The 19,115-nt window shown below is 36.7% G+C and overlaps 1 protein-coding gene across 1 annotated transcript in view; it reads right to left on the bottom strand.

Annotated features, from left to right (window-relative positions):
* BMP2K (BMP2 inducible kinase) overlaps positions 1–19,115 on the bottom strand; it is a 108,621-nt gene that overhangs the window by 70,047 nt on the left and 19,459 nt on the right. Inside the window, exon 2 of the mRNA XM_049790307.1 lies at positions 2,470–2,588. Within this exon, the coding sequence (XP_049646264.1) occupies positions 2,470–2,588 (119 nt within the window). The remainder of the gene's footprint in view (positions 1–2,469; positions 2,589–19,115) is intronic.

Raw genomic sequence — 19,115 nt, 5'->3', positions numbered from 1 at the left:
ATTTTACTCTTTTAGCTAATCATCTGACTTAAAAAAAAAAAAACTCAAATCTAAATTTCTCATCAATTCTAGTGTAGCTAAGGAGCAGACGCAATAAAAACACTGTATTTCTCGCTCTATAAAGCACACCTGACCATAAGACACACAGATTAGTTTTTATGAAAACAAAAGAGCAAATATTTAAAGAAAAAGATACAATGTGAGACACCATTAGGAGATGGTGGCTGGGAACAACCAGCCTTTGAGGCTGAAGTATATATATAATATGCCAATCCACAGCTGGTTAAATGCATTTACCTAACTTATTTTTTACATCAAAAATTTTTAAAAAATAAACAATTTTTAAATACTTTTTGTTAATATAAAAATAAAGTAAGAGTCACAGCAGCTAATAGTCTTAAACAAAAGCTCTATATGTAACCTGGCTGTAACGTACTATGTGGTATGTCTGTGCAATAAAGGAGGCGTAACACTGAGGATGTCAAGTGGTAGTAGATGCTCTCCTCCCCTGCACTCAGGCTTCAGCTCCAGGTAGCATTCGCTCCATAAGACACACATTTTCCCCCTATCTTGGGGAAGAGGGATGTATCTTATGGTAAGAAAAATATGGTAAGTTAGGTTGTAAAAAAGTGCCTATCTTCAAACAAAAGGGAGCCAAAAATAGGTGTGATAAAGATATTAATACAAAACATTTTTTCTTAGTAATTGGAAAACAGAATTGACAATAACTGTTATAAAATGTGAAAACACTAAGACCTCATAAAAAGCTGATAGAAACATAAAATGGCTGTCCTAGTATAGAAACGTCTGGCGGTTCCTTAAAATGAAAGTCTAACAGAATTACAATATTACCCATACTGCTCCTACAGGAACAAAAGAAATGAAAATGGGCACTCATATACACACGCACATTACTTTTTTAATAGTCATGGGATAGTGGCAGACATATTAATACTTTTTTTTGTTTTGGGGCCACACCCAGTGATGCTCAAGGGTTACTCCTGGCTATCTGCTCAGAAATAGCTCCTGGCAGGCACAGGGACCATATGGGACTCCGGGATTCGAACCAACCACCTTTGGTCCTGGATCGGCTGCTTGCAAGGCAAACGCCGCTGTGCTATCTCTCCGGCCCAACATATTAATACTTTTTTAAAAAAATAGCTCCATCAACAGATAACTAAAAAATTGTAGATGAAACATGAAACAAAATAAAAGAAATCAAACAAAAAATATACATATTGGAGCCAGAAAGATAGTAAAATGGGTAGAGCACCTGCCTTGCACACGGCCAACCTGGGTTCAATCCCCAGCAACGAATATATTGCCTCACTCTTCACAGCTCTGCCAGGAGCAGAGTTAGGAGTAAACATGGAGACTCTCCCTGAGCAGAGTTAGGAGTAAACCTGGAGACTTCCAGCTATAGCCCAAGAAACAAAATGTATATTGCATGGCTGAATTTATATAAAATTTTATGAAATATCAAAAATAGGTAAAATCACAGACGACTACCAGAAATTTAAAAAGGAGGAAATTAAGAAGCAACTATATAAAGGAAAGAGGATTTCCTTTTAGAATGACGAAAAGCCAATTGCAGAATTATGTTGATTACACAATACTAAACATATTGTAAATGTCACTAAATTGTTCATTCTAAAAAGATAATTTTATACTGTCAAATTCATTATAAACAAAAAGGAACATTTTAAATATATAGATTAGAACCTGATTAAACAGTAAATGAAAACGATAGAGAGAACAGAAAGAGGCAGAAGGGAAAATAAGAGAAGTAGGAAAACAAGTGGACAATAAGAAAAAAGAAGCAATCCAATTCAAAGCACTAAGAATTAAAAAAATCTTTTAAAAAGCAAATTGTATTTAACTGTTTTTATAATGTTTTGTTTTCTTAGTACTGCAATTTCCTTTGCCTATTAAAATATGTTTTTAATTTTTCTAATGTTTAAAAAGAATTTTTTCTTACCACCTTACTATATATTACAACAAATATATTAAACCAAAAGCAAAACTAATTGGTATTTGTAAATACTAACACATACAATTAATGTATTAAATCACACATGAGAATGGTAACAGCATACATACAATTAAGAGACAAATATTTAGAAGGCATTTCATTATCTTTGTAGTTTTATATTATAAGCTGGGTAGTAAACAAACTGATATTCATTATATAATCCTCTTAAGTTTTTTACCTTTGAAATAGTCCACAATTAAAATATTTTAAAAATAGAAAGTAAACTAGTTTCCCACTGAACCACAACAGAGAAGAAAGAAAAGAGGTGACAATAATTAACTAACCCTATTATGGTTATAAGGAATGGGTTGCAAATTCCCAGATAATTTACCAGTTAACTTAACCATCTTCAGAGATTTTCTAGGTGCACCTAAAATCTAGTTAATGTTATGGAGAAATATGAAACATTAAATTTTAATGGAAATACATTCACTTACCATAATTGTAATTTCTCTTTTACAAATATTGAGGTCTGGCACATTATTGACATACATCCGTTTCAATGCATGGCGCATTCCACCATGAGTCCGCACCAAGAAAACTGTGGAGAATCCACCTAGCAAATAAAGTATCAATTAATTAAAAAAAATATAAAACTGCTGTCAAATAGTTTAACCTCAAGAGAAAATATTAACTATCAAATACAAAAATAAGAATAGTGATTATGATATTAAATGCCAAAGGACTGGCTTACATTTAAAGCATAAAGTTGCAGATATAGAATAACATACTCCCAAGTGAATACACTCCTCTTTTAAGATTGGGGAAGGTGGGTGTTTGGAGGGCAACAAGATAGCTAAATGAGCTAAGAGTATGCAAGAGGTCCTAGTTCAATTCCCATCATGCATGCTCAGGTACCATCAGGAGAAAACCCCAAGCACAAAGCCAGGAACAGTCCCCAAATCAAAAGTAAGGGGGATGTGCTCAGGGGTAAAGCACTTGTATGTGATCTTGGGTTTTAAACCTTAGCACCATACACACAAAAACGTATTCTTAACAGAGACTGTTTCAGAGCATTTCCTTACATGTATAATAATTTATATTATGCATAATGATATATAGATATCTACACACACTGCATATATATGCACTTAATCCCCAGCAAGGAATTTAAAAAAATGTTATAATACCCAAGGCTTCCATTTACATGGAACAGATGTTCAAGTATATATGACTGTTCTACACATCAATGGAATCACATGGGTGAATCCTTCATGCATATCCTGGGAATAAAACATTGGCTATAATGAGACTTCCCTTCTATCCCATCATTTACTACTAGATGTGTAATCCATTTTGATTAATGGGATTCAAGAGCAAGTTTTTGGGGGTTTATTGGGAAACATTTTCTATCAAAAAAACAAATTTGAGGGAAAGATCCTGATCTTTTCCTGGTGTGGGTATTTTATTGGATAGGAATATGTTTAATATCATGTGGACCCAACTTAGACTCCATGAGATTGTACAGTGATTGTCCAATCCTGAACCCCAGATCCCAGACATAGAACTGATGTAGTGCCCTGTAACAACACCAGGAACCAAACTCATACTGGGAATTTCCTAATACCGCTCTGGCACCAACTTGCATCAGTTTTGATATGACATCCTGATAACAAGGAAACGGCAACAACTTGATCTAAGAGCAGAGTGTCCTATCTCATCACCTAACAGTAAGATGAAATCAGAAGATATGTCGTCTTTTGATCTGTCCAAAAACCAAGAGTGCTAACTACAGAAGACTGACTTTGACAACCATGACTGGGCAGAACTTATCCTGGGGACCAATAAGAACCTACCCTAGGCTTTAACCTAGGACTTATACAAAAATCAAGATCTCTAATTACAGAGGTTTAGCTCTGACAACTGAGATTGAGCAGAACTTCTGAAATCATAATGAAGACTCTATCCAAGGCTTCAGCCTAAGATCTGAGCAAAATCCAAGACCACTTATTACCGAAGACTGATTACAACAATGATAGAACAAAACTAGAACCATAAAGAAAGACTCTATCCTAGACTTTGTCCTATAACCTGTGCAAATGCCAAGATCTCTAGCTACAGAGGCCTGAATTTATCATCAACAACTGAGCGGAAAGTTTCCTGGCACCATAAAAATACCATGGGGTGTGGTAATGAGCATGTATGGAGCCAGTAGTTATTCCCATGGCAGTATGCTTCAAGGGCAGAGAAACCCTGATCTCTTATGCTAAGAGAATTCCCTTTTTTATTTCCAAAACATACTGTGCCTATACAAAAAAAAAAAAAAAAAAGGAAGCACAAAACCTTGCCACACCAGCACTCCTTTGTTTTTTTTTCTTTTTATTTATTTTTTTCTTTTTCTCTTTTTTCCTTCTTTTATTTTCACTCTTGTGGTTATTACTTGGTGAATTTTTTTTGTTGCTGGGTGCCCTTTCTTTTTTTTTTTTTTTTTTTGGTAGTTACTATTTTGTTGTTATTGTTTTACTGTTGTTTGTTGTTATGGGTTTTTTTTTGGTCTTTTTCCAGTAAAACCACATAACTTGAATCATTTTGTTCTGCCTCATGAATTGAGGGGGGGGGTGGGGAATGAATGGTACCAGGACCAAACAGCCATATAAACATTGAGTAGGAAAAAAAAATGATCAGACTTAAACACCAAACCCAAAGTCAACAACAACAGAATCCCTATCTACAACAAGCTATACACAGAGGGGAACGGTTATACAAGGGGTGGGGGGACGGGACAAAAGAGGGCTATATGGACCACATGCTGGGAAAAGGGGGTGGAGGTAGGACAACCCTGGTGGTGGGAATGGCCCTGATTCATTGTCACTATGTACCTTAAAAATTAATGTGAAAGATTTGTTAATTCTTTTAATCACAAAAAAACTTTAAAAAAAAAAGAAAAGATAAAAAAATAGAATATGATATTTAGCTCTACTGCAGTCATTTGTGGCCACAATGGAAACAAGTGAGTGAAAATGACCTAGAACACTGACATAGTTAGGTTAATGAATTCAATCCCTCTAAAACCATCTCTTTCCAAAACACTTACGTGACATGATAAAAATAACTTCATTATTTATAACAGTTGGTTGACTGCAACCAGGAAAGTCTTTTATATAAAATATATGACTAAATATTCTAAAGAAAAATTACCTACGTACTAAGCTACATCCCCCATGCCTGTTTGATTAGCCAATCTTAACCATTCTTAACCAATCACAGAAGACAACTGTATAGCTCTGACTTAATAAATTAGATATAAAACAATCTCCATATAACTCCCATTTCTAAGTTACTTTGCTAATCCTTTCTACTAATCCTAAATTAGAGATCTGGAACAATGTTTTATAACAGTCACAAAGTAATAGAGTGGCAAGAGATACTTGAAAAATAGGTAGTAATGACTTTTACAAGTTAAAACTTAAGAAGACAGGGGCCGGTGAGGTGGCACTAGAGGTAAGGTTTCTGTCTTGCAAGCGCTAGCCAAAGAACGGACTGCGGTTCGATCCCCCTGCGTCCCATATGGTCCCCCCAAGCCAGGGGCGATTTCTGAGCGCATAGCCAGGAGTAACCCCTGAGCATCAAACGGGTGTGGCCCAAAATCCAAAAAAAAAAAAAAAAAAACAAAAGCAAAAAAAACCAGAAGACAAGATATTATCTAGATAAGAAAGTATCCAGAGAGAGTGAGTTAATACAGGGTGCTTGCCTTGCTTGAGAATGACCGCTCCTGGGCACCACCAGGAATAATCCCAGAGAAAAGAGACAGGAATAAACTTCCACACAGCCAGGTGTGGCAAAAAAAAAAAAAAAAAAAAAAACTAAAGTAACACAGAAATTCATTGTTTTAAAAATAAATAATAGAACTTTTAGATTAAAGAGAAATAATAAGAGAGAAAAACATTAAGTATTAAAAGATGTACAGTTTGTGGGAGGAAGAAAATAGAGGAGCAGACATTAAGACTGAAAGAATTAATAAGTAATTAATAAGTATTTGTTCATGTAATTAGACTTGTTACACAACAACTTAAAACTTAAGAGTTTCCTTTCCATATCATTTGGCACACCTTTACTCTGCCTTATCAACCTGACACTCTCTCTATTCAGAAGTTAAGCAACTTGAGACACACACACACACACACACACACACACACACACACACACACACACACACACATATGCAGGGGCCTGAGAGTTAAGTCAAAGGGCTACAGTACCATTCTTTCAAGTTGGAGGATGAATTTGAATCCCTTTCTCCACACTGTTCTGCCAACTTGTATAGCTCTTGGAGAACCAAAAACTGCTTGGCTTTGAGCAGCACCATATTTCACAAGGAGTGGTCCTGTGTTCCTAGAGTACTACTTACGAATGCCCCATCAAAATAAAAAGTAAATGCAAGTGCGTAACTAATGCATTTAAAACGTGGCCTTTAAATTAACCGAACTGACAGAAAGAGGAAAAAAAAGAGGGCCGGGGATGTAGTTAGTTCAAGTGATAGAACACATTCTCCGTGGGTTTATTCTTAAGCACTAAATCCTTGCCCCCAAAAGCAAGAGGATCTGGCTCAGACCCCCAAGCACTGCAACAACAAAAATTAACAAAGACAAATATGCTATTTGTAATTTCTCTGGTACTGCCTAACGAAAAATAATTTCCCTAATCACAAGATATTTTGTCAAATAAAATGCACATTAAATGAATCTTCTTACAAGGAACTCAAAGAAAACTTGGAAAACTTACATAAAAATAGTAAGATTAAATGTTTTGTCACCATCGTTCTAAACTCATTTTCCTAGTCCAACATATAAAGCATTACTCATTCACAAAAAGAATACAGATTACCATGAGAATTAAGAGTAAATAGACTTAGGGCCAGAGTGATAGTACATAGTGGTAGCGCATTTGCCTTACGTACATCTGGACCCAAGTTTGATCCCCTGCATCCCACATGTCCCTGAACTCACCAGGAGTGATTCCTGAACTCAGAGCCAGGAGTAAGTCTGAACACTGGTGGCTGTGACCCAAAAATCAAAAAAAAAAAAAAAAATTAAAAAGTAGATAGAATTAAAGTTGAGGATTATATATAAAGTTGATTCATCAAAGACTATCAACATATGGCAAAAATCCTAGATTGAAAGACATGGATCCAAAACATAAAAAATAAAAATAATAAACACTGTTTTATATTTTACTGGGATGAAACAAACCTGGAGATTACTATTACAAGTATTAGAGGGGCTAGAGCAATAGTATAGTGCCTCGATGGCGAACCTGTGGCACAGGAAGGCCTTGCAGCTGGCACGTGGGTAGGTCCGCAATTAAGATATGCCACACGGCAGGAGGCGAGCGTGCCAGTGTCTGCTTTGCAGCTCACCTGGCAACAGGGCCAAACTGGCCGTTGAGAGGACCAGGCATTGTGAGGCAGTTTGGGCGCTCGGGCTCAAAAAAGGTTAGCTATCACTGGAGAGTGGGTAGGGCACTTGCCTTACATGCAACCAAACCAGGGTTCAATTCCCAGCATCTTATATGCCCCCCCCAAGCCTGCCAGAAGTAATACCTGAGCACAGAGCCAGGAGTAATCTTGAGCACCTCCGATGTGAACAAAAATATAAGAGTAAAAGCACAGTAATACTAACATGCTTTCTGATGCGATATTGTACAGCATTACCTTTGTTTATACCTATAACCTAAGAAATTCAAAGGCTTAACTTCGGAGGGGGATAGTGCCAGGGATCAAACCCCAGTGTCTCACACATATAGCACAATTGCTCCACAACTGAGTAACATGCGAGTTCAATACTGACTGAATGTCTTTTAAAGTTTTTCACACATGAAGCAAAAAACTTAGAAATGTATTCTCTTTGAAGTTTTTGATACATACAGCTCCAAGATCCAAACACATCAAACACTTATGAAAGACTGGACTTTGGGAGTCAGAGATATTATAAGAGTTAAGGCATCTGCCTTGCACATGGACGACTCTAGTTCCATCCCTAACACCACAGAGAATCTCCAGACCAATACCAGGAGTGAATCCTGAGTACCAATAGGAAGTAAACTCCAGAGAGAGGGGAGAAGGGAGAGTGGAAAGGTAGAGGGGGTGTGGGAGGTGTAGAGAGATAATGGAGAGGAGAGGAAGAAGAGAGAATGAGAATGAGAACACAAACTGGGGCTTTAGTTGCATTCATTTTTCCCAAGTATATTTCCTAGGAAATGGAAGATGAGAGGTGAGAGGATTAAATTAAATGAGGTATTGTTGTATTATGTCTAGCCCCAAACATCATGCAAATCAACAGGCCTGAGGAAACACCAAGATTGTCAGCAACTTCCAGTTTCAACCAGAACCAACAAAAACAATGTCAAAACTAAATTCAAGACAAGTGTACTTTACTTTACAAGATGAGGCACTTTACTTGCCTGTGTGATTAGAGCCAGAGGAATAAGTTTCCTACTTAACAGACCAGTGACTTATGATACATCATGATTTATTACCTTAGAATCGATCAATAATGCTAGGATTTTCTTTTAAAAGTAAGTAGCCCTTATGATACATCATGATTTATTACCTTAGATTCGATCAATAATGCTAGGATTTTCTTTTAAAAGTAAGTAGCCCCAGGCCAGAGTGATAGCACAGCAGGTAGGGCATTTGCTTTGCACAAGGCCTACAGAACAGTTAAATCTCCACCATCCCATATAGTCCCACCACCCCCATCCTGCCAGGAGTAATTTTTGAGCATCCCCAACAGGTGTGGCCAAAAAATAAACAAACAAATACATAAAAGTAGCCCTAAAGAGAACTACTACCTTAAATTATTTACTATATTACTGTACCAGACAGTGATTACTAGAATTAGTTAAGTGCAACTGAATTGATTTTTCAGGTACACTGGACTGATCAAGAAATGGAAGGAGAGGAATCTGGAAAGAGAAGATAAGTAATGATCTCCTTATTCAAAAGTACTAAGAATAGCATTAAGTGCACTGACTTAATTCTCTTAACATCATGAGGCAACCTGGAGCTAGAGCAATAACAAAGTTGTAGGGCATTTGCTTTGTGACTGGGTTCTATCCTCAGCATCCCATATGGTCGTGCACACAGGGCCAAGAGAATCCCTGAGCAGCTTATTGAAGCAATTTGTGAGTCCCATTATTTAGATGAAGAATAAACTATAAACTTAGAAGTGTTCAATGCTAGAACAACAGAACCAGAAATCCTACTTTATCCATAAAACTCATGCTTTAATAATTTCTATATCCAAACCTATCTGCATTAGTTAAGTAGAGATCTGTAATTATAAATAGGAGAATCTGTGAGAAACGTAATGTTAGAGCAACAAAAGGAAAATGGGATTAATCAACAGAGAACAATTCCCATCCCACTCCCACTTTTCTTGCTCAAAATACCTTATTCAAAAGCACTTTCCTTACAGAAAACAGGCCTATCTATAGATCAAACACTTTGAGGAGTGAGGGTGGGGCAAAGGGCACCAAGTACCATATCCTTCTGTATCTTCAAGGACAATTCCTAGCTCTATACTGGGGTTGTACTGGCAAGGTTTGGTGGAACATGCAGTGTCCAAGAAGAAGCTTGGGTCTCCTATACACAAAACATGTGCTATAGATTTGGACTGCAAAAACAATATCCTTAGAATAGTGCACTAATTTAGATAGTACTATAAATATTCAGCTTCTCTCAAAGAACTTGAAAATAAGAAATTTCCTCTATAGCACCAATTAGTTGGAGCTATCATTTACTAATTCAGATAATTTAGCTATGTCAGCTTCTCTTGAAGAACTTGGAGCTAAGAATTTTCCTCAATGGCGCTAATCAGATGGAGTTGTCAGTTACTGCTAGCCTTTATTAAGGCTTATATATGTAAGCCCTCTGCAGTTCATGACACTGCCTGCTACTATCCACTGTCCCAAAATATTCACTCACTCACCCTACTTCACATCCTTTCTCTGCCCTGAGCAGGTGCTACAACTTCTTCTAAAAATTGTATCTACCACAGTCAATGTATTTATATTTACTTATATGTGTATGTAAAAATATATCTGTTATACTTATTTGTCTCCCCCATCGGCTTAAAAACTGCATAAAAAGAAAGACCGTATGACTTATTTATCAGTTTCATCAATGTGTACCACCTTGCACGGCACTCAAATGTGTTGACTTAACAGTTAAACTGGTTCTGCTCTAAGAGTAATAAGTGATAGCCTGACCCAGATCAGTGAATAAAAAGCACTTGATTTCTCACTAATTGTTTTCCATGGTATTGGCTGTATTTGTAAAACACAAGACAATTTCAAAACAGAATTTCACTTCTTTGCCATTTAAACCATTCAACAAATATATGTTAACTATTCGTAATTAGCCAAGCTCTGTTTCACATGCTAAGAATAAAAATAACTACAATTAGGGCGGGAGAGATAGCAAAGCATAGGGTGTTTGCCTTGCAAGCAGCCAACCCAGGATGGACCAGGGTTCAATTCCCAGTATCCCATATGGTCCTCAGAGCCTGCCAGGAGCAATTTCGGAATGCAGCGCCAGGAGTAATCCCGGAGAGGCGCCAGGTGTGGCCCAAAAACAAACAAACAAACAAAAAAATAGCTACAGTCAGTGCCAAACTTAAAATGTTCACCTTCTGGCTTTTATTACTTCATAACAGTGCAAAAGCAATACATATCAGAACAAATCAATACAAATTCTGAATCTTGATCTTTTCCCAAACTCGAATAAAAACTCCCAAGTTATATCAAAACTTAGAAACAAGCCATGATTTTTTATCATTTGCATAGGAATGTAAATGTAATGTCTTTTCATAGCTATGCAAATATAGAACTATGAATAGAACCATTTTTCAGATAGAAGCTCAAAAATACAAACAATTGAACAATATTATAAGCCTATCCTCTGAATGCTATCAGTAACTGAGCTAATATAGTGGCTTCATGTATTACTGAATACTACTTTAGAATACACTTTATACTGAAAAACTTGAAAAAATATGCATTCTTTCAAATATTTTTACATTTTATACATTTTCAAATACATTTAATAAGCATATGCTCAGAGATTCAAACATGACTATTGTTGGCAAAGTTACTGGCATTGATTTTTCATACTATTCACTTAATTTAACATTGCTCCAATCCTTTTTGTTTAAAAGAAATTTCAGGAACCAAAATGATTTTCAGTGTCAACAATATGACTATGTGTCCTACTTCTTGACATAGTTTCAAAAACAGATATAAGCTGTCCCTAACCAGGTCAGCTAAAAGGACAGATATCAAGGTTTTGGTAGATTTCAAAGCTAATGTTTAGGAGAGAAAGCACATAGAAAAAAGTATATGATAATCAACAAATTAGCCTAGGCTTTATAAAGTAATTCTGCCTTCATGTGATAGCCCCAGGATTCCATCTGTGGCATTCCATATGGTTCCCAGAGCCCACCAGGAGTGACTACTGAGGGAAGAGCCAGAAGTATTCCAAGCATTACCAGGTGTGGCACAAAAACAAAAACAAACCAACCAAATGCTCTTAAGAAATGTCATTATTAGGAGCTGGTGAAATATCACAGAGTTCAGGATACATGAGAAGTCTGGTTGGATCTCTGGTGCCCCAAGGCCCTTGAGTCTTGCCAGGAGGAGGCCCCTGAGCAGTGTTGATCTGGTGGATCCTGGCACCAGCACTGCAGAACCTGAGCACAATATGCAGTGTCAGGTCCTAGCACTGATTACAGCCTGACCAGTTGGCAGAGAATCATGAGAATAACACCCAGGGCTCCAGATCACCACTTGGGTAAAAACAAGAAATGTGAAAACAAGAAATGTCATATAGATGGACAACTAATAGATTACTTGGTAAAATAACATTTAGTTGTGAACTTATCAAGAAGCTCAACCTCATTAACTCAAGATGCACATCTATTATATATATGTATATATATATGTATATATGTATATATATATATTCACTTTCTAGTTATGTTCACAAAATTCAGGGGAGAGAATTTCTGTTGTAATTAAAATTAGTCTTGCATCTGTAATCTGATTTGTACTTATATATTTAAAAAATTATTAAACTATTTTCATATCCAGATATTTCTGTTTGTCTTGTTTTGTTCCGTTTTGTTTTTGCTTTTGGAACACACCCAGTAGTGCTTAGGACTTACTCTTGGCTCTGCGCTTTGGGATCACTTCTGGCAGTGCTAAGGGGACAGTTTGCACTGCCAGAGATCAAACCTGGGTTGGCTACATGCCGAATGCTAACCTTTGTACTATCTCTCCAGCCCAGTACATGAATTAGAAAAAGATTTTAGCGAAATTCCTGCCACTAAAGTACTTAAACAAGTACCTCTTAACTCCCTCTAACCATAGTCTCATTTGTAAAATTATTTTTTACAAAGAGTCTGCCGGGATTAATCAATTCTTTGAAACTACAGATCATAAAATATGCTCTCAAGGATATGTTCCAGAGACAACCCAAAGCATTGGAGCAAAGCTTTGTATTCAAGCAGCCTAAGCACTGCCAGGATCAACCCCACTCCTAACTCCAGCATTGTGATTGGTGCCTGAGCACAACGTGGACCAAAACATCTCAGACACACAATCTAGTAGGATAAATACAGTAAATGAGGAGTCAGGAGATAGTACAACAGTTGAATGCCTGCGTAGCATATGTTCACAACCTGGGTTCTTATTTTGGCACCAAATGTTCCCTCTCAAGCATCATCAAGAGCAACCCTGGAGGCCCTGAAGCACCAAGTGTGGCCTTAAATCAGCACCTCTCAGATTAACTGGTAAATCCTGGCACTACTGTGCCTGAACTGTATCTCATCCTCAGACCCTTGACTGAACTACTGAATCCTCCAGGACTCCTGAACACCTACAGGTGTAGGTGTAACTTCTTAGAACTATCAGAGGCAGCTCCCAAAAAAAACTCATCTTTTTTTTTTAACCTAACTACTATTTACCGTGCAAGAAGTTCCATTGCCAAAAAAATAAGCAACTGCAAATGTATTTTATGATGGGTTACATAGGGTTAACCAAAAAACTGTCAAGAGGATATCTACAGGAAAACTGTTTTGTTTCTATTTTTCGGTTTGGGGGCCACCCCATGGCAGTGCTCAGTAGAGGACTCTGCTTAGGGCTCACTCCTGCATATTATCAGGGGATAATAAGCTGCGCTGGGACTCAACCTAGGTCAGCCACATGCATGGTAAGTGTCTTAAACCCTGTACTATCTCTTTTTTGTTTTGTTTTGTTTTAGTTTGGTTCACACCCAGAGGCACTGAGGGGTTAGTCTTGAGCGCTCAGAAATCGCTCCTGCCAAGCCTGGGAGACCATATGGGATGTCAGAATTTGAATCACAGTCCACTTTGGATTGGCTGCATGCAAAGCAAACACCCTACTGTTAGCTATCTCTCTGGCCCAGCTGTACTATCTCTTGACCATCAATTGAAGCTTTGAAAAGTTGACACATTCCTGGCAATCTACAAAGTGACATCCATGTACAGAATATATTAAAGATTTAAGAAGGTCAGTAGAGTCTCCCACTTCAATATGACCTTGAAACTAAATGTAAAAGAGAATTGTAAAGTACTCTAAAGCACTTAACTCATGCACAATTGCTTCTATCTAACCACTAAACTAACTGGGTAAACAATCCAGTAGCAATTCAATACAAATTCCAAACATTACATAATCAATGCAACAAGTCACTAAGCAAACAGCAACAACATATTTTGAAGAGAGGAAGCTAATTGCAAACCTGTGACATACTAAGTGTCCAGTTTTCAATTAAAATTATCATAATTTTTCTATGCCCAAAAAGAAGAGGAGTGTAAGGGAAGCAGTCAAAGATATTCTCTAAGGAAACTCAGATGCTGGACTAAACTTTCAATCAACTCTGAACTATTTATATATATTTATATATTAAAAACATCCAAAGAACTAAAGTATGCAAAAAAAGTGTTATCTTACCAAGTGGAATTCATCAGTACAATCATTATTAGTGCTTTTGTAATCTTAACATTTTGTCATCTAACGCCTGATAGAGATTGGGAGCTGGGGGATGAGGGCATGGTCAAAGCCACTCCAGGTGCTGTTCAGAGGCCTTATTTTTTAAAAGAAACTTTAGACTCATGATTAAAAAAAATACATAAATTAGGGGCTGGTAAGGTGTCTACCTTGCAAGCGCTAGCGTAGGACGGACCACGGTTCGATCCACCGGCATCCCATATGGTCCCCCCAAGCCAGGAGCGATTGAGTTCTGAGCGCATAGCCAGGAGTAACCCCTGAGCATCAAATGGGTGTGACCCCCAAAAAAAATAAATAAAAATAAATTAGATTTTAAGACAAAAAATGGTCACTAAAGATTAAAAAGGTGGGCGGAGACATTTTGGTGCTGGAGATATGATACAGGAGTTAAGGAGCTTGCTTCACATGCACCCAGCCCAACTTTAATCCGTAATACCACATGTGGTCCTATGCATGGCACTAGAACGGATCCCTGAACACAAAGCCAAGAATAAACCTTGAGTACTACAGGGTGTGATCAAAAATGGGGGAAGGGGACAGAACTTGAACCTTATAACTTGATCTATAAGACATTAAAAGAACACTTCCATGTGACATCAACAAAAACAAAATGCACATGAAATCTTCTCCAGGATATGTTAAAAGTATAAAACAAGTCTCAACACATTTTAAATGTTTGAAATTACACAAAGTATGTATTCAGCCACAATAGAATAAAATTAGAAATAAAATAAAATAAAATACAGGGCAGGCGAGATAGCATGGAAGTAGGGCCTTTGCTTTGCATACAGAAGAACGATGGTTCGAATCCCAGCATCCCATATGGTCCCACAAGCCTGCCCTGCCTGGAGCAATTTCTGAGCGTAGAGCCAGGAGTAATCCCTAAACGCTGCCAGGTGTGACCAAAAAAAAAAAACAAAAACAAAAACAAAATAATAAAATAAAATACAAGAATTATGCAATTTAGCTGATAATTAACCATCTTAAAAAAGAATGCTCACTGGTGCTGGAAAGATAAGATAAGGTACTTGTCTTACACACAGCCAACCCAAGTTTTATCTCTGTCAACCCTTATAGTCCCCTGAGAACCACCAGGAATAAATCCTGAGCATCAATAAGTGTAACCCCAAAACAAAACAAAGTGCCACTTCAACAACACATACACTAAAATTAGAATGAAAGAGAATATTAATATGGCATGAACAAGGCCCTTGAATAAGCATGATTCAAAAATTCTGCAAATCATAACATACTTTTAAAAGAAATATTTTGACAAATTCATAACTGTGTATAAACTGATGATATTCATAATCAAGGAATAAAAGAATCTCAAGGGAAATGAACCTACTTAGACATGAGTAAAAATGACAGATTTTCACAGAAAATCAAAATGTTGGGATTACAGTTCTTTAAATTTGTAACTTCAAACAATTGCCTAGAAAAAAAAATCACGAATCAATAGCCCAATCAAAAATCTTTAAAAGCACGAAACATGTTATACTCAAGCAAAATAATAAAAATTAGGGTGGAAATAAAGAATGGGAAAACTAATAACTCTAGAGAACTAACAAAACTGAAACATTTTCTTTAAAATGATCAACAAAACTGAAAAGATCTTAGCAAAACAATGGGGGAAAATGACTGAAATGAGTAATAAAATATTTACCAACATTACACAAATAAAAATAATTATAAGATGAACAATTTTATGCCACAAATAAACGACAAAAGAAATAAAATGGGAAGAAGGGAGATGGGGGCATTGGTGGTAGGAAGGTTGCACTGGTGAAAGGGGGGTGTACATTTTATGACTGAACCCCAACTACAAACATGTTTGTAACCATGGTGCTTAAATAAAGAAAAAAATGAAAATGAAATGATCCAAGATTTTCACAATATTCAGCAAACAAGTTAAAGGAGGAATTTTCTCAGAGTAACAGAACATCTGGCTAAATTCCACAGATAATGTGGAAGACTAAAAGCTTTCCCCTTGTGACCATGAACTAAGTGAGAATATTGCTCTCACCAATTATAAATTTAGTATTATGTAGAAAATACTAACCAAGGTATTCACAGTTGAATCTATTAAATTTTCTTACAAATTACAGACCAAACAGACATAATTAAGAAAAAAGTTTGAATCCATAAAGTTGTATTAGAAATAAGTCAATACCAAATAATTAATGGTGACGGTGGGACAACACATCAAACATCGACCAAAATTATATTTACCCTCAATATATAATAGAAGCACTACATATAACACAACAAAAAAAGACAAGCCTTAATCTTGGCTCTAAAAGGAGATGGATATACTCAGGAACCTGGTAGATACAACTAGAAATTTTCTCTAAAGGAAGAAAATTTGAATCATGGGAAAATTCAACTAATAAAATTCAATGGGATGTGAGTAGTCAGTGAACAATTTTTCCAGTTAAGAAAATCACTGAGCATTTAAGAAACCAGCAATCATGAACAAAAGTCAGAAGAAATATCCAAAAAAACAATTACACTTTAGGGACCAGAGCAGTGGCACAGTGGTAGGGCATTTGCCTTGCATGCAGCTGACCTAGGACTGGTCACGGTTTTATTCCCCAGCATCCCATATGGTCCCCCAAGCCAGGAGCAATTTTTGAGCACATAGTCAGGAGTAACCCCTGAGCATCACCAGGTGTGACCCAAAAACAAATAAAAAAAATGCACTTTAAAAAACTTTCAAATACTAGAATATCAACTACAAAATATAAAGTAACTTATTTTTTGACCCAGAATGATAATATAAAGGTTTATGTACTTGCACATAAGCAAACTTTCTTTGTTCTCCAGCAACACATGTGGTCTCGCTCAAGCACCACCAGGAGTCATCCCATAGTAGAGAGCCAGAAGTGAGCCCTAAACATAAGTAGGTGTGGCCCAACCCCTCCCAAAATAGAATAAAAGCTTTACATATTTTAAGAAACAAGATAATAAGTTGAGTATAAAAAGAAATAAGAGGTTATAAAAATCAACAAGGACAAAAGACACCAGGAATTTTTTACATGAGTTCAGTCTCTAATATGAGAAATATAGTAACTAAAAGGACAACAAATGAAGCACAGCTGAAGGGAGTACTAAGAGGCTTAAGAGACTATAGGAGTGCTTATACATAACAAAATGTTGCACAAAGAACTATGTCAAAGTCAAGAAGGAAAGGTTATGGTTCTTAGTAAATACAATGAAAACTTTTAATACATAGCCAATTACTAAGGGAACTTGGAAAAGGATATTATCAGAATCAATTTGGTTAGGAATTCTCCAACCTGAAGTAAATTACTAGACTCAGAAAATTCAAGAATTCAAAGACAGCAAAACAGAAAAATCATATTTATTTGTCACTGTGAAACTGCCTACCACCAACAGAGAAAATAGGAAAGCCACCAGTGAGAAAAGACAGATTACTCACAAAGTCAACTAGTGGCTACCAACTTCTCAAATAACAGAAGACAGACCATGAAATAATAATGTCAAATTGCTCAAATATGCTTAGAACTCAAGGTCAAGGAAACTCTTGCTAGAATAAATTAAAATAAAGATTTCCTGGGTAACAAAATGAGTCTCATTAAAGTGTGAGTGAAGGCAACTAAATGTAGATAAGAGTATATATAGAATACAAAAAGAATGAAAACTGATAAGGCATTAATTTGTAAAACAATAAGAAAAACCATCTGATCTGTGGAATAAAGAAAAGCATAGCAAGCTAAGATAGGTGCATTATCCTACTTTTCTCCATTAACCAAGAATGGTGTTTGAAAAAAATAATCAGGGGTTCTTATATTTATGGGGCAAATAGATAATAACTTTAGTCTCACTGTATTAAACAATCACTAAAAAGAGGTAAAAGTAACTTCTCATTAAAAGGGGGTTGGAGGAGGTATTGTCATAATCAGTCCAAAACAAAGCAAGAAAGGAATTTTGCAAAGATAACAAGCACTGTCTAAAGAGACTTAAAAAAAAAAAAAACAGGAGCCAAAATAGAAAGATATTTTGGTGTGAAGAAGTACTAAGAAAAATGTTAATCAGAATGAAGTAAACTAGTTATAGGTGAAGAACTTCTGCCTTATTTATATTGATGGATTGTCTGCTTGGTTTTGGTTTTGGTTTTTGGGTCATACCCAGGGGTGCTCAGGGGTTATTCCTGGCTCTGCATTCAAATGTCTCTCCTGGCAGGCTCAGGGAACCATATGTGATGCCCGGGATCAAACCCAGGTCTGTCCTGAGTTGGCCACATGCAAGGCAATGGCCTATGGCTATGCTATCACTCGGCCCCATATATTGATGGATTTTCTTTTTATGAAAAAATAATCTCTATTACCTATGACATTAAAATGCATACTCTACTATTGCAATAGTCCAGGAAACAAATAATGGAGATATTCACAGAAAAGAGATGGCGAGTGAATCTCTCCTTTTGTCACCTGGATTACTTGTGAGCTCCCCTGTTCAATCACAACACATATAGATAGGTTTGGTAATTAGATCAGGTTTTCTAAAGTTTTAATACAATTTTTAGGGGCAGAAGATAGCTCAGTGGACTGGAGTGCACGCTGGAACCCTGGGTTCAACTCCAGAAACTAATTAGTCTCCCAAAAACATCTAGGAGCAACCTAAGTACAGTTTACTATGATAAAAAAAAATAAATAAATTTTGGTTTGGTTTGGTTTGGTTTTGGGGCCACACCAGTGACACTCAGGGGTTACTCCTGGCTATGTGCTCAGAAATAGCTCCTGGCTTGGGGACCTATAGGGGACACCGGGGATCGGTGTCTGTTCTGGATCAGCCGTGTGAAAGGCAAATGCCCTGCCACTGTGCTATCGCTCTAGACCCAAAAATAAATAAATCTTTAAACAATTTAGAGTCTGATAGCATGTCTATGACTGCAATAAGTAAGTATGAAGTACAGCTGTATTTAGAAAATTCATGGCTGGACCCTATAGTACAGAGGTTAAGCTGCCTTGCACACAGCCAATTGAAGTTTAATCCCCAACACTGCATATAGTGCCCAAGTATCATTAAAAGT

Source organism: Suncus etruscus, chromosome 16, assembly GCF_024139225.1.
Source record: "Suncus etruscus isolate mSunEtr1 chromosome 16, mSunEtr1.pri.cur, whole genome shotgun sequence".
NCBI lineage: Eukaryota > Metazoa > Chordata > Mammalia > Eulipotyphla > Soricidae > Suncus > Suncus etruscus.
Note: the sequence above shows the minus strand (reverse complement) of the source record. Positions and strands in the feature narration are given on the sequence as shown.